This window comes from Erithacus rubecula (genome assembly GCF_903797595.1).
Source record: "Erithacus rubecula genome assembly, chromosome: 9".
Lineage (NCBI taxonomy): Eukaryota > Metazoa > Chordata > Aves > Passeriformes > Muscicapidae > Erithacus > Erithacus rubecula.
The window spans coordinates 27904644-27929429 of record NC_136660.1 but is presented as its reverse complement, the minus strand read 5'-3'; the positions used below and the strand labels follow the sequence as shown (position 1 = coordinate 27929429).

Sequence of the window (24786 nt, the reverse complement as noted above, 5' to 3'; positions counted from 1 at the left end):
GGGACTGTGAAGTATTTCATAACAGTTTTGCTCAGTCAGCCCTGATGCTTTCAGACTGTGTTTATATGGGGTTTGATGGGCAGGCTGCACGGGACTGCCATGGAAAGCAGTGCTTGCTCCTGTGTGAGCACAGCACAGAACAGAGCCTTTAGGTAAGCCCAAAGACTTCCCAAAGAGCAATTCCCAGAATGCAGCATATTTCAAATGAACAAAGTCTTATCCTAAACAACTTTAGGAGGAGGAAAGAAAACAAATTTTTTAGGTACTGTAAGAGCTCCAGTGATACATCTCCCAATGGACAAGAGAAATCCTGCATTCAAGCCAGGAGTGATTGGGAAATCAAACTCCTACATTCCTCCAAAAGTTATTTTATCATTCCATCCCGTGCATGCCAAAGACTCAAGCTCTCAGGAAAAAGGCCATAAGACAGCACCTTTACTGGGACTTCTGATCAGTAACTGGTCTCCTGTGTTTTGTAAACATCACACTTGATACATGAACCAGTTATTGCTAGAATTACCTGAGACTTACCAAGTATTACACTAGGTAAGATCAGTTACTTTAGAGGAAAAAGTGTCCCTTCTTTGCTTAATGGGCTATAACAAGGGTGACCAACCTATTGAAATCTGTTTCTAATTGACATGCTTTGAAGTACAACTTAGCCCCTTTCTGTATGGAGACCAAGACATGTCTTTTCGATTTTTAGAAGACTGCAGTGCAAAATAAGTAGGTATTAAAAAATATTTCTGTTACTGAAAAATTAAGTGGAATAATAAAAACTAGTTAATCTGCCCAAACACAGTCCTAAAAAAAACCATCTGATCACCTAAAATAGGAAAAACTATATCCAAAGGGCCATGCAAACAAACCAGGCACAGTTGAAAAACCTGAGACTTGACTATTTACTAATTTTTAAGTAAATACACTAATGAAAATAACAGTTTTTGCTAGTCCCTTAAATGGGCTTAAGATCAAAGACTAACTAGTTATGTGGCCAACCCCTTTCCTATCACTCTCTCAAAGAAAAAAGTGCTTAGAAAGAAAACAGAATGCGTTACAGAATTCAGGACTGATAAAGGTGGTAGATTAAGGGGAAAAAAAATCCTGATTACAAAGTCATGAAATTTACTAAACTAGAAGCTTTTTTGACATCAGAGAAATAAAGATAATGCAGGAAGCATACAAAAATTCTGTTTATTAATCCAAACATACAGTTGAAGGTGGGATACTACTTCTGCAGAGATTGTGTGGGAACAGTTATGGCATAATCCCTTCACAACTCTCTCTTTCACCAGCCTTGAGTGTTTCTATTTTCTATCCATCATTTTCTGACTGTCTGTTGGTTTGCTTCTTAACTCAAGCCTGCATAGGATAATAGGCTACAATTACATTAACCGTCTTTCATCTCAGTTTGAATTAAATTTGTTCTGCGTGCCAGCATGAAAATCTGTCCCCAGTCATTTTGGTTAAGTCAAAGAATAATAAACTCCCTCGGTCCAGTAATTTAGCCAATGGTTTTATATTATGAAATATTTTTAACTGATAGTATAAAAATTGCAATTTAAGAGGAAGGATTCAGTTACAATATTTGTCAGTTATGTGTACATATTCTGCATTATAGAGAGTGATTTTGAAAATATTTAAAATACAGTCCTTTCCTTGGTTGTTTTCACATTCCTAACATCTTTTTTCTCACTTGTTTTCTGACTGGGTTTCTAAGTTATGCAGATGTTATGCTATAATCTGTAACATTAACCCTAATTTAGAAATGCAAAATATTTTAATATCAATTGAAAACAAATTCTGGTGTCTGAAACACTTCAACATGACAGAAAAACAAAGTACTTGTTACATTTTCCATAAATAAGAGAAAGAAATCAACTGAGAGCACAATGGAAAGATGCACTCTGAGATGAATACTCTTTTGGGACTATCAGAATGGGGGAAATAATCCAAATAATTCACTCTGTTATCATTCTAAGTTTCTCTTCCGGATTTTTCTTTTTAAAGAAACTAAAACTGGAATGACCCACTGATTTCTAATTTCTACTCTAGGCGTGACTTTAGAGAAGTGTTGAGCACCACATCAATTTCAAAATGGCATAGTGTTTTATCAGTAATCTTGAATTAGTTGAGTTGTAATATTCACATTATTCATAATAATGAGCACACATTCAAAAGGCAAAATATTAAATTGCCAAACATCTGCTAAGAAACAGACAAGAACTATAGTGAAATGTTCTATCTTCAAAATAACATGTGCACCATATCACCTAGTGCTATACAGAAGAAAATTTTGATAACCAGGTTTGGATTTCAGAACCAGAAAGCAGAATTTTCTGTAAGAAATATTCACAAATTTTAGTTATCACTGTTTTTTGCAGAAAATAACGTTCATACAAAATGTTACCTGGTAGTTTTTATTACAGTGTGTTAATAAAATGTATGACAATTTACTGTCTTATGAGCATGCAGAATATCAAATATATACACAAATTAGAAACACAGAAAGCTTGATATATCTGGAATAAAAGTCAATATATACACTATGAAGGAAAAAGATGTATTAGAACAAAACAGGCCAATGCAACTCTAAAAAATTGAACACAGAGAAACTTTTAATGAAAGCTTCTGAAAGGCAAACGTCAAACTACTTATTGAATCACATGTTTAGCTATTTTCCAAAAATGTAAGAGCAAAATCAATAAAGTAATGGTACAGGAAATGTTTCATGAAAGTCAATGACAAAAAGACAAGAGAATTAAGAAATCAAAAACATCCTGAAGTTTTTTTTTTTTCTTTTTCACCCCTAAAAAACAGGGTGGAAAATGCATTTTATTTTATACACATCGGTGGTAAAAATGAAACAGAAAATAAAGGGGAAACAAAAAACCCTACAGTACAATTCAACAAAAAATGCATTTTCTTACAAAAAAACCCCCATCTTTCACAAATAATGGATTTACATAATTCCCACTTATGAATCTCAGAGTTGTTTAACTTACACGTGGTTGGCACTGAACAGCAGTGAAGCTGTTCATCTGTTTAGATGTGCTACTACTTCTTCTTTTATTCATAAATATAGAGAAGGCAATGCTTCTGTTCAACATGAAGGATTGATTTATACATTTTTCATTTCTTACAATCACCATTTGTCACCTTCAACTTTACCCTTCCTCACCAAAAAAAATCCCTTTCTTTAAACCAAGCACAAAAAACGTGTAAAAACATTGTAAAGAGAAGGAAAATGAATGAATGAAGAGAAGCAAAGTATTAGGAGTGAAAAAACTTTGTTTAGTGAAACTCTTGCTGCTACCCCATGTGACATTTCACAATTAGCCCCCCAAGAGCAAGGGAAACAAAAGTAAACTGTATGGTCTCAATTCTCACCCAAACAAGAGAATATCCCCTCTTAAACCTAAGCAACAAGGTGTTATCATGTATTAAAATATTTATCTGAATCAGGGCCCAAATCTTGATTAAATCAAGATTCTACGTAAGAGAGGATAAAATGACCTAAAGGAGAACAAGATTAGATTTTGTAGCAGCTGTTAGAAAGTAATTGCTGCCCTTATCTCCTTACAGATCTTGTAAGAACTCATTTCCAGGACAATTTTTTTTAAGTCTTCTTTATGAAATCTGATTTATTAAATCTGTTTCAGCCTATCTGACTGTTCCTTTACCCCTTAATTCTTATCACTTCTCTGTGAGCAGCCCAAAATCTTTATTTCCATGACAATAAACCCTTTTTGACACATTTCATATGTTGGTTTGCCAATACTCCTGCTCTCACTTTGACCTCCTACAGTATTCCAGAATTCCTAAATTTATCTTTGTTTCGTGCAAGGCTGAAAAATAATTTTCAAACGTGATTATAAGTTTGCTTTGATTCTAAATCAGACTCCTGACACTCTTTAAAACAGCTTTCCTAACTAAGTTTTTGCTCTGCCTTCTAGTACTTTGTTCTTTCTTTAAATTGCTCAAAAATTCCTTTTTTGTAATATAAAAATAATAGAGAGAGATGGAGAACTAAATCTTTAAGTCAATCCTTCTGAAGTGATAATCTAAGCACTTGGGCTCCACTGCTGAAGTTCAGCATATCATCAGGTTCTTGGATTGATTTATGGCCTTGTAATCAAACTCCCCAGCCCCATTATCTAGTCAGCTGATAAATGCCACTTATTTTTCAATACAGCCACATGAAAAAGAATAGAAAGCTCAAGGTATAGAAAGGTTGTGCAGCTTAATTTATATTTTATACTTTCTAGTGGTGATTATTCAGTACAGAAGAAGAAAAGAATAAAGGGAGCATTTCTAATATTAAGACATTATTATCTTTCAGCTGGTGAGTACAGATAGAATTTCTTCTTGTCTTAGCAGTTATCGTTTCCTGATAATACCTTCCATGTGATGGAGAATTTACTTTTTGTATCAAATGTTGTGAGTTTACCTCCTAAGAGTTAAAATACTACATATGCTTTTCAGTAATGTTTACTGTAACTTACTGTTTTTTAAAGTTACATTATTTCATGTTACTCGCATAATAACGCAGATTTAGACTGAAAGCAAAGGAAAAGGATGTTTATGTAGGCATACGTGGTTATACATGTTCTGCCTGCAGAATTCAGTATTCCAGGTAGTCCATCTCCTGATTTTTAAACTGGAGTGAAAAAAATGTTCCTCTTAAATATACAAAGCTGGAGCAAGGAAGAATATCATTGCAGGGAATCACAACAGATTCAATGACCAAATAAAGGATAGGACTTCAACCATATTTCTGAAGCAGCCTCCTATTTTTCCTTATGTTAATTGTTAAAGTACAGCCCAGATACCTGCAGTTTTCTAAGCAACCCTGTGTTGTATGCAGTCCCCCTATGTACCCAACCATTCCAAGAATGGAATTAGTTTCAGTTACCCATCATTAATGCAGGAGTGGCACAGAAAGCTTCTCTAGCACCTCCTGTCCTTGGGACATGGGGAAGGATGAGGACATGGGTTCTTCTGCAACAAGTGAACAGATAAGGGTGGGATGGAAAAAAGATTCAATATATAAGAAAACCTGCTTGACTGTCAGATGTCTGCACATGCAGCTGCAGCAGAATGCAAGTTTGTTGGCAAGCTCCTCAGGATGAGGACTCCTTAAGCACAATTTATCACTGTGTAATTGATGTGCATAGTCTATGTAATTATCAGAAGCTCCATGGAAAAGGAAATGAGGACTAATGCATTTCTCACTCCCATGTCTTAATACCAAAACACATTTCTTAGTTCTCACTGTGCATAGCTTTAATCTTTTGTGTGCATTCTTCTAATACTCTTGGCAACTACTGAAGCAATTTAAAACTAATAACCGGCAACAATATGAAACAAAATGCCTTAACTTTGAAACCAGAAATATAACTATTCCAGCTAAATTTTCATCTATATGTAAAGGTATGCAATTGACTGAAAGAGGAAACAGAAAATGAAAATGGCAGTAGGAAGATGCATATTTCATCTATTAGAGACCATAAGAGGAAAAGAAAAGCAATCTTTCCATCACCAGGAGATTTCTATCAAATGGTGTCTTTAGTACCCACCTGACCTAGCCTTTCTTTATTGCCCTACAAAAAATTATTTTCTTCCCTTTCCCAGTAAATAAAATATATGAATATCACAAGCTGAAGTTGATGGATATATATATCAGCAGGTTTTCATCACAATGTAGCTTCATTTCTTTTAGTTATTTGTAAGGGTTTGAAAATAGATTTTAAAATATAAACAGGGCGTGGTATTTTGAGCAAGTTGAGCACTGAGCCATCCATATCAAGCAAGACAAAGAGACACTGTTCCAATTTCAAACTCAGCTTTGTGTTGATAGCTCTGAGAGAGCTCTCAGCTCCATCACTGGTATTTTCTTTTCCCATTGCTACCTCTACACTTGCACTTCCTTAATGACAAATTGATTAAACCAGATGTCTATTTCAACTTTAATAACTCTTGTACCAATTACTAATTACCATACTAATAGCCTATCAGATGTAAATTATAAACTCAGACCTATGCTGCACAATGGGTATTATTTTATCTGAGAGTTAAGAACTGACAATAATGGACTTAAAGCAGCTTTGAAAAATCCCAAGAATTGTAGATCTGCTGAGAAGAATCTGAGAGTCAAAAATCCTGATTTTTTATAAATTCACTATTCAAAAAGAATCAAATATTTGGATTGCTACATACATTGAACGTGTGCATCAATAATAAGTAAAACGTGGGTATTTTGGATGGATCTACTTACAAAATTGCTTTCCCTGCAAATAAAACCTCTGTCCTCCACAATGCATTGAGTTGGATAGAACAAGCCCTGACAGCAGAGTCCCTTCAGCTTTTGCTCAGTCCTCATCAAAATCATGTCATCAATTGGCTGTAATAAACAGCAACACAGCCATTTTACAGCCACTCAACACTCACTGCTGTATTGCAAAACTGGTTTTCAACAAAACAACTCTACAGTGGTCAATATTTTCAGTTAAATGTCAATAAAATCAGTATCACCTTCAAATCATCCAACCTGATTTTTTTTAATACCAAACTTAATACAGATGCTATTGAAAAACTGTTTTCAATGTAAATTCTCCTTGAATACTTCTCTGCCCAGCTAAAAAAAAGAAAGCCTTGAGTGCAAGAGGACTGTGTTATATCAGTTCAACTCAGGAAAGAAATACAGTGTTGGTTAAATTCCAACTCACCTCCCATTCCATATATATTTTCATTCATATATATTGCATTTTCCACACAGTGAAATAGTAAGTGAAATAGTTATTTTTACAGGCAATATCCTAATGCTTTCTTTTATTTGTGTAGTGTCCTGATAATTCAAGAGAAAACTATTCTGAAGCAATTCCTATATATAATTCCCACTGGATTAATTACAAAGTTATTTTATAGCTTTCTAAAAAATCCATTTTAATAAGGTTCAGACTACATTCAATCAAGTATCTAAAAAATTATGGATATTAATAATATTCAAACATATGAAGTATAGATGAAGTCAAACATTCACTCATTTCTACCTAAAAGGATTTTTCCTTAAATTAAAACAGAAAAAAAAAATATTTTCAGTCATTTAAAAGACATAAGTGCTAATAAGTGCTATTCATCATTTACTAATAACTGATGCCTCATTAATTTGTGTTATTCAGGAAGACACAGATTTTTTTTAAAAAAAAAGCAAACCCCACAAAAATGGAAAAGGTGAGTTTTGAACAGTCAATACTATTTAATAAGCTCCCCATAGAATCTTCCCTGTCACAAATCTCAAAAAAGGTCAGAATTTACATGAACATGCAAAATATAGTATTTTCAGAAACAGCTGGGGCTCCTTTGAAATCATCTCAATTTTACAGATCACTTTCAAGTGAGAAGAAACCCCATTATCTACCTCAAAACTCAATATATCTGTGGCTCATAACAATTTTTACTTGTTTTTCTCACAAGTGGAGTTTCTATCACTGAGTATTTAAAGTCTGGCACCACATAATGAAATATCAGTTTTGTGTATTAAAATCAATGTCTGTAACCAAATCCTAATTTTCATTACAAAATAACTCCATTCTCTCTAAACTTCAGGCAGCCAAATCTCATTTGTTCTGGTAATCTGTAAAGGAAAATGAACCAATTCTCCTTTCTCTCTGATAAAATACTGTAGAAAAATCTTACTAGACACTCAATACAGTGGTGCCATGAATAATTCAGAGAAAGAATTTAATGAAGTTTTTTTACTAGAATATCTTTAAGTGCTCCTACTAGAGAAGGTTAAGTATGTATTTTATCCTTGATGGAAACCACAGGAGAAAGGGGAAGCTGTACAAACAATTGAAGAAACAATCAATACATCTCCAGATGTAGCAATCCAATAGTCTATCAGTATAGATTGATTAATATTACCCTAATTGAAAACTAAAAGAACCTACTTGCTTAAGAAACAACTGAAAACTGATGGCTTTATAAAGCAAAATTTTATTTTTTTTTTAATAAAAGGGATTGATGAAGGGCACAGCAATACTACTGTAAGTTCTTCTTTTCAGTTATTTCCCTTCTCTCCTTTTCAGAGAATTGACAAACTGCCTCTATGATGCTGCAATGATCAGCTTTCCTCCTCAGCACAAAGCACCAATAATGATATATAACATTTTGATAAGCCATTTTTTAAAGATTATCTGTATCTCCTATAGTAGACAAGATCTAAGGAACACTAAAAAATTAAAATCCCTCTGAGACCACTGATTTCTCAAATGTTTACATATATTAAAACTGACCAGTGTTTGTGTGTCATGAAGGTAAAATATGTCAAATTCTTTGTTTTAGATACCAACTCCATAAAACTGTACTTGCAACATTTGTTTTCTGGTAGATGATCACTTTGAAAAGGTTTTGTCCTCCATAAAGTTTTGTAGGACTGTTTACTCTCAATGTATTTTTTTTTTTAATCTCCTTAAACATTTGCCTTCCACAGAGGAAATACCACTTTCCTCCCTTCTGCTCTGCAGTTAACTGTCCAAAGCTGACTGCAGTAGCAGTAGCCAGCAATAATAATAGTGATGTAGAGGGTTGTTACTATAACACAGCATACATTGAATCTAATCAGTTACAACAGAGCAGTATATAGTAGAATTTTTAAAAATAACTCCCTGAAATATCTGGTTTTGTCAGTCACAACTCAGCTGATGGATTTTTTCTGATGACAGCAGGATGAGTAGCCAGAAAAGCCATCAGTTATTTTCTTTTCCTTCTCTAAAGTAAACAACTTATCTTTAACCAAAGCAGTAAGAAGGGTCAACCAAGTTCATACTGTACTGGAAATCTGTGTTATTTCTCCCCTGTGGCTGCAGAGTAATGCACAGATCCTATTCTATACATGGCAATTTCTGCTTTGTGAGATTAATTACAACTCCCATGAACAATGACAGTTCATAATCCAACCCCAGCAACATGAAAGAACAAAATAATTATATTAATGGTTAACAAAGGTAGTGAACATGATAATCAAGCTGTATGTATTTATGTTTTGTGGAGACCCCAGCATTATATCTAGCAGAAACAGATTATAGTGTTGGAGTATTTGGTTCCTGCAGGTGAGGAAAGAGACATATGCTGAAGTTTGTCTCCACTGTCAGCAGCCTCCTGCAAGTGTTTTCAGGAATCTAAACACTCTATTGGCTGTCTTACAAGAAATTCTCCAGTCTCCTTGTGCATTTTCTCAAAGCAGCAGTGCCAGGAGATGGTGTAGCTGCAAACACCTCTCCCACTGGGCTGGTACTTTACAGGAAGAGCTGTTTATACTGAGTTCTGGCTTATGTGACTTAGGTTAGTCAGCATCCCTAGCCTGCAACTGATTTCCAGTGCTGGCCACAGAGAAGCATTCCCAGGTGCCTCCATTGCACACCCTGGCAGATGCAATGCAGCTGAGCCCCATCATTTTCAACAGTTTAAACTGGGGTTAAAAAAGACAACCTGAAATTGTACGTCTTTGCAACCTATTCTGACCCTGTCTGAGACTAAGACAAAACATTTGCTATGCAATTCTGCTTTGAAGTTAGCCCTAAGCAACATGTAAAGCCAGCCCAATCCACAAAGCCCTTTGACCTCCTTCTTTCTAAAAACAAGCACAAACTAAAGCTACAACTTTGCTGGGTAAGAAAAAAAAAAAGAGACTCAATTAACAAACAAATCGTATGGCTGTCATAACCTTCCTTTCTCTCTTCTTCCCAGCAACTCTTCCATGGAGCACAGTCTTTGTTTGTTTCTCTTTTTCCTGCATGAGTAAGCATCAGCATCACTCCCAGTCCTAATTTCATCTCAGTCTGAACTAAGTACCTAACTAACTGAAGGCAGAATAAGTGTCATCATCTTATATTTAGCTTTAAATCTTTATGAGTCTATTTCAGACATAAAGAAAATGCAAACTTGTCTATTCTTCTCAGCTGTGCCATTCTAATAAAAATAGCATGTAGAGACATTACCTTAACTGTACATCCCTAGACAATTGATACTTTGCACCAAAAATTATTAATTTTATATAAAGTGGTTTGCCTTAGAAACAAATGTATCCTGAGTACTGAAATTCAAAACAGTCACACTGGCATGAGATGTGTGAAAGGCTTGGGCAGCCCACCCTGTTCCACTGCTTCACTGATGAAACTTGCACTGAGCAAAACTGATTATTCAAATGCCAGTCACTGCATGACATGGCCATGGCACTGAAGGAACAATTTTCAAGAAAAAAGAGATTCACTTCTTTTGAAAGAAAATCCAGCACCATATATCTTTCAAATAGGAAACTAAAAAGATATTAATTCAATTCCTATCCAGCATGCATACAAATGTAAACCAAGTGGCACAAGAGACAAGGGCAGTCCTTGCATTCTTCTTTAGCCAGGAGTGTTTGAACAAGTGTAAAATGTACCTGTCTTGCTCTGTGCATAGCATTTTTGGAGGTAGCCTGAAGAGAAATGACTATAAAAAATCTCATAAAAAACTGAAACCCAGTGGTGAGAGAATTATTCTCTGTTGAACTTGCCAAATCAAGACATTTTTATATATGTGCATACTGTCAGTTATGGAAGACCCTAAATTAGAAGCCAATGCAAAATTACTTTATTCTCATGAAAGAGAAACTCTCGTGCCCAAACTGCTCCCCATTTTCCAGACAATTAGCACTAAACTCAGGAAGATAAAAGGTATATTTCATAGGGACAGAACCCAATCAAGTCAAAAGGTATGAAGCTCTCTGCAAGGAGCTTTGCAGCTTCTCCCTTGGCCACTACCTCACTGTCACTTCTGCTCTGACAGCACTGTCTTCTAGGAGGGATACATGACATTCCAACTCTAGGTCTTTATTGCTGCAAAACTGGACCACTTCCTGCATGAAATGTAATGTTTAGAAGTAACAATGCTTACCAAAAGTGTAGTTTCTCTTACGAGAGTCTGCAACCCTGAAAGATCCCAGAGAGCCTTAAGAATGTTACATATAATATACTGAATATGCCAAAGCAGACAAAGGGAACCTACTATAGAACAAAAAAAAAAAAACAAAAACCAAAAAACCAACCCAAAAAACCCACCAAGAATGACATGCAATACTGCCAAAACCCACATTTTCCTTTTCTTCAAATTTTAGATCTCAAATGTGTCAAGTGCCTTCTGAAGTTTTAAGCCATTAGAGTACATTTGGGTCATATTCTGAAGCTTTGATATTAGATACATTGCTTAAATGAAAGCTGCAATTTAAGAAAAAAATGATTGATGCTAGAAACATGGATTAAAAGAAAAAATAGCTTAAATACTTGAAAGATCTGACAATAATTACTACATGTGGAGCAGAAAATGAGTACATTTAAAACATAAATGTACTCATAAATGTTGAAGTAGGAGTTTTATTTTATTGTTCTCCTTAGAAACCTAATGATCCAGCTCTTTGAGAACCAGCTGAGGGCATGAACCTGTCCTTACAGAGGCAAGCTAAAATTTTCAGGCAGTTAAATAAGAAGAGAGGCAGTTGCTAAATCCACCAACATTGTTACACTCACCAACAGCTACATGACAGATTTTGCTGTAATTCTCCTCCAAACATCATAAGTAATGGAGTAACATGCATTAGCATGTCAAAGTTTTCTCTTAAACTGAAAACTCAAGGACTGGACTCAGCATGAACACCTCCTATCAAGTAAAATCAAAGATGTAAAACTAATGGTGAAATACGACCAAATTATAGGAATAGGGAGAAAAGTGTTGAAATCAAGAAAAAAAAAAAAGCTATTTCTGTAGTAATCTAAACCACTAAATATTATACTTTTTAACTTTACTTTAAAAATCACCAACCACCATGGTAACCAGTATGAAATGGATTATACCCTCAATTAGGAAAAGACAGTTTCTCAATAGAATAAGTGGGTTTTTGTTAAATTTCCAGCAACAAGAATTCCTTTTTGTCTGTTTGGTTTTGGGATATGTGTGTGTGTCTCTGATAAAGGAAGTTCAAATCAAGTGAATTTATTATATGATAGCTGCCAATTCTTCCCCTACTGGAAAGCAGCAAGATAAGCTCTGTGTGAAAATAATTGGGAAAAGATTTACTCTGCTATCTGCAAATAAAGCTGCAGTGATATCAATAGAATGGTGAATTTGACTCATAACCCAGTATACTTTTACCTGCCTTTCCATCTGGTAAAAGGAATTGTACCATTCTGTGGAGGGAAATTATACAGAAGACTATGGCTTGATGTTTTAAAATCTTATTCTTATGTACAGCAGACTATCAATAAGTGCTTATTTTTTTATGCATAGATCCTTACATTATTAAAAAGCTATTTAAAGCTTACATATAGGAAAGATTTTTCCCAAATAAATATAGTATATTTTTATAAATAAAATTGCATTTCTTCCACTTTTACAGAAGAGGTATGTCTAAGAAATTAATGCTGTGGGCATTAATTAGAACTAAGTTATAATCTTGAATGTATCCTTCTTACAACTGTATAAAATACACAATGAAATGTGAGATTTGAAATAATACTTGTCTCTCAGTATTTTCCTCCCAACTGTAGTTCTTCATTACAGAGATTCTGAAACCCAGTTTTAACCCAGTTCTTACATGGTGATGACAAAAGCCACAGACACATCACCAAGTCAAGGCTTTCACTTGCAAGAGCCCAGATGTACTGAACCTTCTCAAAGAATTATTTAATTACTCACTCAATCCCATCCTTTTCATATTTTTCTTCCTTGCATACAGCAAAACTTCTCTAATTTTAAATCAAAATCTAAACTGAAACATTTCCTTAGCATGTTCTGCACATTCCCACAAGCATATTCCCTGAAAAGTTCCCCGTGTATAATCCTGCATATGGATACACCAAAACATAAGGAATTTTGAAAACCTCTGTTGACAGAATACTATAAGAAAATAAAATCAGCAGCTAGTAAATCAAATGTTAAATAAAATTAAATTTTAAAACCTGCCTTGAAGCAATAGTTTTCCCCTAAAAATATGGTTTAAGTCACCATGATTTTCCTGTTATTACCAATGGTATATTTCATTTTCAAAGAATTAGGGGGAAAAAAAGGAATCTAACTATTTTTATTTGTATCTGTTTTTAATGTTTACTGTCTATTTACTTAGATTAATCAAACCATTCCAATAATTTCCTCATGATTAGGAGATAACTAAAGATTTTTACCAGCTGAAACTACCAACTTAACAGAAACAAAAATATTAACAAAGAAAAGAGCAATGAACCAGATACAGGACAAAGCACAACAACAACCTCAGAGCTACATGAAAGACAGGCTGGGGTGAAGGCCTGTAAAAAGTTCCTTATGTGGAAAGGAGTCAGTAAAGAATTGGCATTTTAAGCACAGAAACTGTTTTCTATGGTTCATGTGTTACAAAGGACAGAGGAGAAATTGTTGGGTTTTTTAATTCCTGTTCTTTGTATAGTTAGAATGGCACTGATACAAGCCAAAGCTGGTAGCTGGTAACCAGATCACTCATTAACACCCAGAACTGATTAATTGTATGTGGGACAAAAAGAGGGAAAAGAGACTTTTCAATAAAGACTTAATTCAGGGCTCAAAGATATTATCATTCCAGCTTTTGCCATGATAAAATTTCATCATTTAGTCCTAATCTTGATTTCCCATCTCATCCTGAGAGTCTTCAATTAGCTGGACATGAAGTCCCAGAGGCAGCAGGGGAACAGTAGAGCTGCCAGCACAGCTCTTTCTCACGGATATACACAGATCTTCTGCATCAGAAATTTTTGTTTCTTTACAACTTATCAAGCAAAGTGCTAAGGATAGGATGTAAGCCAGTTCATTGAGTGCATCAAAGCCAAATTCACAAGTCCATGTGAGTGAGTGGATGTGCTGTGGCAGGCAGAGCAGAAGCGCCGGCACCGCTCCCTGCCGGGAGGAGTCAGCTGGATTCACGTTCCAAACAACACTGCTAAGGTAAGTTTGTTGCCAGATACTATAAAAATAATTATAAATGCAACACTAATAAAGTACCTATCAAGTAGCACGCTGTACCAGATAGAATAGACTGAAAGAAACATCTTTAAACATATGGCTATTCACAATTAACTTCGATGTGTCATTTCTGCTACTTGTTAAGTCATTCCACTTCAGTAGGTTTGTTTGTATTCCATTTGTTAAGGAGCTGCAAACTCTCCCTCTCAACACAAGAGGCTATACCAGTGCAAAAAGAGAGTACTTTCCATGACAGGTCTACACATTCTCAATTTTATGATGTGGGAAAAGGCTAAAACACCTTAGTAAACACTAAAATTTGAATCCCAGTAGATTCTCATCAAGCCAACTGACAAATGTAATGAATGTATTTACTAACTCATATATATTTTTTTCCTTACACTAATATTTTTAAAACTTAAGAGAAACGAAGACAAGTAGAAGTAACTCTCCAGTTTGTTCTTGGAAACAAAATGGATTTTTAAAAAATCTTTAGTGTCTTCAAAACATTATTAACGTTTGTGACTTAATTCTTTAACAAAAGTCTACTGAAATTTCCAGAGAAATCCACCACTAAAACATTAGCAGGTCAATCATAAAACCCAGTACCAAAACAAGGATGTGAAATGGGAAAAAAGTGATTATTCACTAATCAAGGACTGCAATAACTTTAGGCTACATTTAATTATACTCACAGTTGACACTGGTCTCCTTTGATTCCCTTCGTCGTGCAGAAACATTTTCCTGTTTGCATGTGACAGATATTTGCATGTCCACTGCATGTGCAAGCTGTAAAACCAAAAAGGAAAAGTGACATTTCTTTACTCAGACTTTACTTAATAACTAAATGAATATTCATAGATTTTAATACTTCATCCCAAACACATTTCCTACAAGTTGTATTGAAATACATACCTATTACTACTTCAATTATTATCTTTTTCAGAAAAAATCACTAGCATATCACTTACTTTATCTTCTGCAGAGTTAAAAATTATTCATGTGTCATTAGAGGCTATCCACACCTTAAGCAAAAGCAGTTTGAGAAAAGCCCTTACAACCTGCCATTTCAATGTGCAATACAGAAAATTATTCACAATTCCTCTTTGTTATACGGGGTGAGATCCTCACCAATGACGAAATCCATTTAGTTTGAAATGTCTGATTAAAATATTATTGCAGATGTTTGGTAAAAGATATAATATAATTGGAATTCTTGCTTTTGACAAAAGTGAACAAAAAGAAATTTCTGAAACCACTTGAACAAAGGTGGAGTAAACACTATAGATGTAGTCCACAAGAAGCATTTTCTAGAAGCAGGAAACAGGCTTTAAAAAACTTTTAAAGCTCCTGAAATCTGCACTGAAGGAGCATCACAGGAACATCATCATCATCACTCCACTCCACCTTAAGGCCAAAGTAATTCTCTCCACAATGGTCTGCTCACTACCACTATTGCTGCCTGATAAAGTTTCACCTCAAAAACATCTTCCTATTCCCAGTTTTTGAGTTCTCTTCCTCCCTTTCCTTTCCAGTTTTCTTTGAATTACTATCTTGTTTATGCAGTCATTTTTAATTCCTAACCAAGTATCCAAAATGTACCAATCTCTCCCTGGTAAATGTGCCAATATACTCCCACATCAATGGAAGGGATCCCTGCTGTATTTACACCACACTCAAAGTCTTTCTTTAATCCAAAATAACTCTGGACCTACCATCATGTTCATATTATGCTTCCACTGAAGTTTTAATTATGACTAAGATAAAGGATTTCATATATGAGTCCTGCTTGAGAACAGATATGGTACCAAGTGGTGACCTGTGTAAGATAAAAGTTTACTCTCCACTTTATAATCTCATATTGAATTCCTATCACAGACTGAGTTTTAAATTTCCCTTATACTGATAAGGAACAACACACAATAAATCCTTCTTTGACACTGTCCCATCTCATACATACTCTCACCTCCTGCCACAGCCTAAGACTAATAGAGAAAAAGGTACTAGACAATGTAAAAATCTAATTAAATGTAAGATATTATTGAAATAACATGTCTATTTCAGGACTTCAATGGTTTCTTCAGTCTTCAGAGATCATTAAATAGCAAGCAGAACTTAAGGAAGAAGTCTTACTAAGGAGGTGCCAGGCATTCAATCTGTCTGCAAGAAAGACCAGAAATTTCTATGCAGCACATAGTGATGTATGATGTTTTTCTCTGTTTTGTAACATAAAACTTCTGAGAAATACCTACAGTTATCACAAAATCCCACTTCTTGAAATTCCCCTATCCTCTTGACACTCTCCAATAAATGTTCATTGAAGTGCTCCCACTACATTATCAGTTATATTTTTCTCAAATCCATTCATGTTTTCCACTCAACATTTATGGAATTATTATTTAGGCACTTTAGACTGGAAAAGCCTCTTCACAAAACTTAATTTTAATTTGTGTAAATCTTTGCAATGCTTTCAGTGAAAAATACAGGAATATATTCTTAGCATCTTATTCTGCTTATAGTTAAGTGCTCTTAACAGTCATTCTACATTAGAAAACAACACAAAATTATAAAGGAACTAAAAGGGTGACTTCTGAAGCACATTCCAAAACCTGTCATTGTTTTGAAAAATATAAAAGCTATTGCCAACTAACCTTAATGATTGCTCCCACAATTACTGCTCACTTAATAGGAAGTAGATCACAAATGTGAAAGTGGAAAACATAAGTGATTATATAGTAGCAGCACTTCAATGAACATCTATTACTCTCATTCAGCAAGTTCCCATTAATTTCAGTGTTCCTGGATAACACCATGGAAATGGACAACACCCTTTGCATTTACACTTTTTACATCTCATCTAGAAAAAAATCCATTTCATAGCAATTAAAGCATATTTTAATACACTTTTTATATGCAGTTAATTATCTCGGGCTTGCAAGGGTGTGATGAAAAATGGATTCCTACCAATCTGTGGATCTCTATGTGGGATGTAACCCAAAAAAAAATTAATTCAAGCTATCACTGCTGTAACTGAAGCAAATGTGAGTGTATACGATCAAAGAAATTCAATAGCAGAAGCAGGACAATATTGTAGGACATTTGGAAGACTATTGACATTCTTCCATTACCCCAATATTTCCATACTCCTCTATACATATTTTCTTTAGTATTTTCTATTTCTTTCTCTCTGCTTAACTGCTCTCAGTGAATGGCTTCTCTTGGGATAATAATGTAATCAATAGTTAAAACTGCAGCTAAGGTAAGATTTTTCCCAGCCAAATGCTACTAGAAATAGACCAAATCTTGCAATCAGTTTTAAAATTGAATTTTGTACCAATCATTGTCAGCTGGCAGGAATTATGAAAAGAGATTCAATTTCTATTTTCCATACTTTTTGAGGCCAACACTTCAGTTTGTTCACTGAAAGGGTTGTCAGAACTGGAACAGGCTGCCCAGGGAAGTGGTGAATTCACTGTTCCTGGAGGGATTTAAAGGATCTGTGGATGGGGCTACTGATGGGCTTGGCAGTGCTGGGGTAATGGCTGGACTGGGTGAGCTTAGAGGTTTAACTAAAAGTTCCATGATTCTGTGTACTCTGTGCTGCACTCTTGGACAAAAAGTGAGTTGAATCCAACTTCAAGTCTTCCCATACTACTCTGAGCATTCATCTCCAGCTTGGGTTTATATCATGCACACCTGCTTTTGTTTAAACAGTTATTTGAAATACTTAATTACCATGCTTTTTACCAATAATTAAACATTTAAAATAAACAATCTATGGCTCACAATAATAACTTGCTTAAAAGACAGAATTTAAACCTTTATTTTGTTATTTTTTACATATTAAGTGGAATGATGACATTAGAGCTTTAAAAACAACAAGAAAAAACTCACCCTTGCAATATCTACTCTATTTTTAGGGAAATAGCTGCTGAAAATACTTTTGTACAAAATGCAGATTCTAAGTGGAACAGAAAGATTATATGAAAACAATATAATCCAGCAGAGCAAATCCATGCTGCAAAATCACAAGCCTATAGAATTTATTAAATAATAAACCCACAGGATGATTGATTCCAAGTTGCCTGCTCAGCATATAAATGTTCTTGCTGATGCTGACAACAAAAGAACACCCATCACTATTTCTATGCAGTGTGCATTTTAAACAATTGAATTTAAAAACACCTATTGCTTAACCCCCATCTCCAACTTACAGCTGCAAGAGCATTTTTTCTCTCAAATGGAGCTCACTACAGATGGTGATTTAAGTAAATATGTTTCCTTACATGAAAAATTGCTAAACCACAGCTGCACATGGATAATTACTATAGGACACCTGATACTTTTTAAAAGGAAAACTATGACAATGCCATTAAATATTGAGGTGTGACACTTCATTAATTTTGCTACCATTCAAGGCATAAGTTAAATCAAAAGAAAAGGAGATACAGTGTTTCTCTTAGACTAGGCTAAGTAAAAAATAACAAGGATAAACTTCTATTAGATCCAACATTTTAATGCTGTTCCCCTGTAAATGTTCACCTATGTTATCCATTAGTCTACTCCTATGACAACTGCCCTACAGAGACTGTTTTCTACATTAGTAATATTGCAAAACTGTCTAGTCCTGTAATTCTCCAGAAATGTGTATTTAGCTAGAAGCCCCTGATACCCTTTTTGCATTCAATAATTACTTTTATAAGAAATACAGCCATTCAGCCTTTGAGACAGGCAATATAAAAGCAAAAACATGTGCCCAAAACCACTTCTGCAATATCATTAATTGAGTAGCATTAAAATTAATCTTAAGAACTTCTGTGAAGCAATGACCAATAAAAACAGGAGTGCAAAATAAAGAAGAAAAAGATGACACTATTAGAACATACTTTCTTGCATGTACATGCTGTACATGCAGAAATGGAACTATCATTTTACTGTGACGTGATTATCCTCCAAAAAAAATCAGTCTTAATAGAATAATTAACACATATTTTATTTTCCTCTTTCTTGGTTTACCTCATAATTTATCCTTCTTTAGTCTCAAACTTTTTTTTTATAGTAGCCTAGTAGCACAGAAAAGAAAACCCAGGTATACTAACACAGTGCTAAGGACTGTGAAACAGAGAGAAAAGGTAAACAGAAAAGACAAATATTTTGGATTTCTGTCAGATATGGAACTTAAAGTTACAGTAAAACACAGACAATTTCACTAAACCTAGAACTAACACTACTGAGATCATGTGACCACTGGTAAAGCAATTACTTTTTCCTGAAAAGCAACAGTCATGCAATCTGGAATTACAGGTGTCATCTCCTTAGCTTTCAGACTAAACAGACATTCCAGAAGTGGGATATTTACCCTAATAAACCCAGAAGCAACAAACAGACTGATTACCTTTGGCCAAAATCAAAATTTAGATTGATTGAACTTACAGACTACCTTCATCAATTAAAGGCCTGTATTTGTTCTTTAGCCATTTTTGCTCTGGTAAAATAGCTTTGCAGTGTTTTGCATTTTATTATTTTTTCTGTTCAAAGCATTCATCCTGAAAAGTGAACTGATTTCTTTTGTTTATTTGTAATAAATACCTTTCAAGCAATCACAGTAAAGCTGTCTTTAATCATCAGGAACTAACATAATAAAGACAGCTTGGAAAACCATAATTTTGCTTTATGCAAGTAGATAATGAAAATGCAACACATGAGATTTACACTGAAAGTCAGGATCTTTTTTCTTTGTAGGAACTGAGCAGAATCTTGAACAATTAACAAGAGTAATGCTGTGCCTGAATCTCTCATGGCAATACTGAGCCACTGTATAGAATTTTTATAGCTTGCAGTTGGAATAATATGCACTTTCTACCAAAAAACATGCTGAACCAAAACACATGAAATACAGTGGCAGCAATTTAATGTTTTCCTTGTTAATCTGTTTGAAAAACTGTAACTTTTACACTAACTTTGAACATAGAAAACTGAACAATTCCAAGTGAAATTATTAAGAATACTTTATCTGGAGATAAGTTTCACATGTCATATTTATAATTTTCCTTTTTATTCCTTCCACTTATTAATTTAATTTAATTTCTAAACATAATATTAATACTAGTTACCAGAAACCAAATAGCCTAAAAATTTTAGACTGGGTTAACCTGCAGTTTTAAGAGTTAAACACAAAACTGAACTCTATATTTGGTGACCATACTGAGATGTGTTTAAGACTTTTTCAGGCAATAAAAGGCCTAGTACGTACTATTCTTATTCTTATTCTTATTCTTATTCTTATTCTTATTCTTATTCTTATTCTTATTCTTATTCTTATTCTTATTCTTATTCTTATTCTTATTCTTATTCTTATTGTTGCTGTGTCTTTTTAAATTTTCGTTAAGACAGCAGCTTCTCTACTATTTTAGAAATTTTGGTCAAAAACCTCCTTTCATCAAAAGGCTGTTATTTTTTCCCCCATTCTCCCTAAAGAAAACACATAGCAAATTATAACAAAAAAAAAAAATTATTATAAGGCAGTATGAAATGCAAAACTCTTGTAAAGCATTCAGAAGTTATCCAGAGCAGTCTTAAAAGTAAGAAAAAACTCCAATCTAAGGTGAAAAACATCTAAAGTCAACAACTGGTGATTGCAACTATTTGTGTGTATTTGGTCATTCGAAGTAAAAGCCCAAAGAAAAGAAATTACTTATACAACTTATCAGGCAAAAATGCCCTGAAATTTAAAAAAGTCAGCAAATCATTTCCCTCCATTAGCCATTCAGAGGTACAAAATACCACTGATTTTTAATGTATTCCATTGAAAGGGAGGCTTTTTTTCCTTAAATAATAACATGGTCTGGCATTATAATGGATTTCATTTAACACTCAGAAAATGAGGACAGAATCAACTGCAATCAGACTGAAATGTCACTACAAGTTTTTCTTTTAGGATCTTCACTTGATCAGTTGAGGAATGAACTGCAGGATGCCTCAAAATCTATTTTCTCACCAGCTAGAGGGGATTCCCAAGCCCCCTTAGGGAAAGGGGTGACCATTTCAATCCAAAACACACGTAGAAGAGGAGATGCAGAAATACAAACAAGCAAAATTCCTGCTTTTTCTACTGCATTTGGGATGAGAAGACTGGCTTAAGTCAAAGGCTTATTTGAGGATCAAGTAAGAGTGATTTAAGAAAATGTCAACTTCAGCTTGCAGCTGCCTGGCCCCAGTGCTTCCTGAGCCAGACACAGCATCTACATGGGCTCCTGACATCTCCTTCAATGCAGGGTAAAATATGTTTGTTTATCAGAGGCTGACAAAATCAGTACATTTCTAGACAGCTGAAAGTTTCTAAATCATGCCCTGCCTTCCTCCTCTAGGAACATCATTTGGAAAACAATGGATTTACACATTTCATTAGGAAGGTGAACATACTGATATAAAGCTCAGAAGCACATCAGAAATATATTTTATTACATTTTATAAATATTTCTTACCACATAAAATAAATTTATAGCATGTAAACTTGAAAAAAACCCCACAGAAATAAGAATGCAGAGCAACTGGTTCATCATTGTCAGAAACTGTGTTCCACAAGAACATGCAGGAGAACTTGATCACTAACTTCAGTGAGAGCAAGAGAATTGTCATTAATCATTTCAAGTAGATTAAATAAGCACAGAGATAAAGGAATATAATATAAATCAAACTGCTGTATCTCTCTGATATCTGTAGAAGCTATAAGTGGTGATCAATTAAAGGATGTCTGAATTCTAAGTTCTCAGGATAAGATGCTGAACCAGCACAAAATGTCTGCTACGTACACAGATTAAGATAGCAGAAGTTGTTCCTATTCTTTTTTACTATTTCAGATATTTTTGTTGCATAGTAGGCCCCAGAAACAGCACAGATTAAGGTTTTTTCATTTTTCTTTTTTAAAAAGCTGCCTTGTTCCCACTCCACTTGAGTAAATTAGGATCAGCTCTGCTGGATGGAGGAGTTAACACTTATGCAAAGCAGCCTTGTGTAGCCATCAGGCTTAAGGAACTGTAGTTGATAAAATTGGTTACTAGTGATTTAACTACACAATTACACTGTGATTGTTCAGAATGGAAAGAAAAATTTCTTAGGCAAGAAAAATGTCAGTGGTTCTCCACAATCAAGCGTTCCAACAGCAATCCTAAGGTGATGCTTGAACCAGTAGTTGCCATGCTGACTTTCCCTAAAATCAGACTATTCTGCAATGAGCTCACACATCCTGGCTTAGGAAGTAAAATCAAAATTAGAGAATCAAAAGGTATCTTAAAACAGTTGTACTTGACAGGAAGTTTATAAAGATCTTCTGTATGCAGTCAAGGAAAAAACATCAAAATGTTTAACACGTTGAATCCTGTCAAAACCTTATGAAATCCCATGGCCATACAAATAACCTCTCCCTGGAGGCTAATCATGTTACATTCAACAGTTTCTTCTTATTTTTTCCTCTCATAAAATTATGGACATCTAAATGTCTATTGATATTTGACAATGATACTTCCCTTGAAGTGTAACTCCAGGTTCTTCACTTAAGATTACTCTAAGTAGGTTATGGAATACAAATGTATCTATAAAAAGTTTCCTAATTTTAGTTTGAGTTTTTTGTTTGAACTTACAATTAATTGTGCTAGAAATCATACTTTATAATACAGCTGTAATCTATTTTAAAAAAATCAAAAAGAAAATTATATGTGTACACAAGAATTAACAGCATATTGAGAAGTTTGCTTAGCACATTTTGCTTGGCAGTCAAAAAAACTGGAACAGTAACTTTTAAATATGTCTTTTTCCAAATTCCTCAACTAAGTTTTTCCTATGGCAATCCATTTCTGGTTTAGTAGCACAGGACTAATTTTAAATACATTCTGATTGAAGTGAACCTAATTCAAATTCATAACTAAGCCCAAGCACAGGCTTCACTCACTGGTCAGACTATCTTGGACTCTATTCAATAAATGGTATAAAGGAAGGAAAATAAATTTTCAAATCACATTTGGGGAAAAAGGTCTTCTTAAAAGAGTGTTTATCCTGACTACTCTAACAATCTCTGCAAAAAGCAAGATGAGGCTTTTCTTGAATAGCTTATTGTGCTAGAATCCCATTTGTGTTTCATATGAACCAAGAAGCCCTTTTCCTTCTACTAAAATCAAATTCCAGCATTTTAGTTAATAGTTAGTGTTTTTATTCTATGATAAGGTATTTTATTTACAAAATCCGAGGAATTGGTGTCCTTTATTCAATACTGAATGGTAAAAAATAAATTAAGGAAAACAGAACTCCACTACTACTGCAAAATGGGATTTTTTGACAGTCCCCTCATTTGCCAAAACCTTTGGATATTTTTGTTTGCACATAATAAACAAAATCAAGTTATCTGCTGGAATTTGGCATGTGAGATTTTCTTTGTCTGAATAATCCTAAATTACAGCTTCTTATCACAGAGTTTTGCTGTGAACTTGTGACACATTGTTATAAACCAAGGTAGAAGCAAACAGGTTTTTTTAATCTAAAGTTTCATATTCCAGTACCTGAACACAGTACAGAGCACTATACTCTTTCTTCCACTGATTTCCAACGTTTACCTATTTTTATATAAAACGTCTTTATTCACATAGGCTCCTGTGGTCTTGTGTCATAAGCATCCAATCTACTGAAAATCCTTTTTCTCTGTGACTAACCTCAAAGTGCCTGGACTAAAAGATGCTTTTGATTTTTAAATTTCATATTTAGTCACTGTGAAAATAGGGCTTCTAAAGCACAATATTTAACCTAGTATTTTCTGTAAATTTTAGACAGCTAATGATGGAATGCCAAATACATGATCTCGTACCAGTGAAGTCCACAAATAGAATTCACTACATGCCAGATATTAAAACAGCTAAGCAGAAAAACTAAATAAAACCTCTGTATCCCAAGCTGCATTTCCATACTCTATGAGTGTCAAAACTCCCATCTGAACATTTGCTCTGCTTTAGGAAGATGCAGAAGTAAATGCTTTTGCTAATTGAGGATATTTATGCTTTCTTTTTTGGACTCCAAAAAGCTATTTCTCAGGCCAACAGCACCCACCTAACTTTGCCTGTTGAAATAACATCCTACATCAGTTCCTAAAGCTATTAATTCTCCAAGTGTTTAAGACCAAAACTCATAGTACAACGGGAGCCTATTTGATATTTACTAAACAAAATTATTCTTAAGGAAACAATTTACTCTGTTTTTAGATTTACTGTCTTAAAAAAGTCATAAAAATTTAGATTCAGATGCTTTACATTTGATGCTTCTTTACCTGTCCTGTGCAATCCCAAACTACAGGTAATTTTAAAACTATACAGTGATGGTGTTAAAGGGAAAAATTAAGACTGCTGCTTTCTGTTCACTCATTGCTTAAATAACTTTTTGAAACCTTGAAAAGTAAGTCTAAATGAAAATTAGGAGGTACCTTTCTATCAACTCCATACACAGCATACAAGTGAATAAAAAATTGTTTTCCTTGTCATATTATCAACTTTTTCATTTATGAAAGACAGGTTGCTTTCTGTAATGTGAGAAATTATGTAATCCACTGTCCATAAAATTTCATATACAAATGTTGTGTACACATTCATATATACATGTGTAACTATATTCTCAGAATATGACTGGGGAGCAAAGAAAGGTGTCCCATTTGCATGGTCCTGGGCTCTATGGGCCAATTTTCCTGGGATTTATTTCCAATTGGTTGTCTTTAGCACATTTCTCCTTTTTTTCCATAGATAA

General features: G+C 34.3%; 1 protein-coding gene across 4 annotated transcripts in view; it reads right to left on the bottom strand.

The window, feature by feature from the left end:
• ATRNL1 (attractin like 1) overlaps positions 1-24786 on the bottom strand; it is a 431800-nt gene that overhangs the window by 282144 nt on the left and 124870 nt on the right. For all 4 annotated transcript variants that reach the window (XM_079312937.1, XM_079312939.1, XM_079312938.1 and 1 more), the window contains exon 20: positions 14703-14796. In XM_079312937.1, the coding sequence (XP_079169063.1) occupies positions 14703-14796 (94 nt within the window). The remainder of the gene's footprint in view (positions 1-14702; positions 14797-24786) is intronic.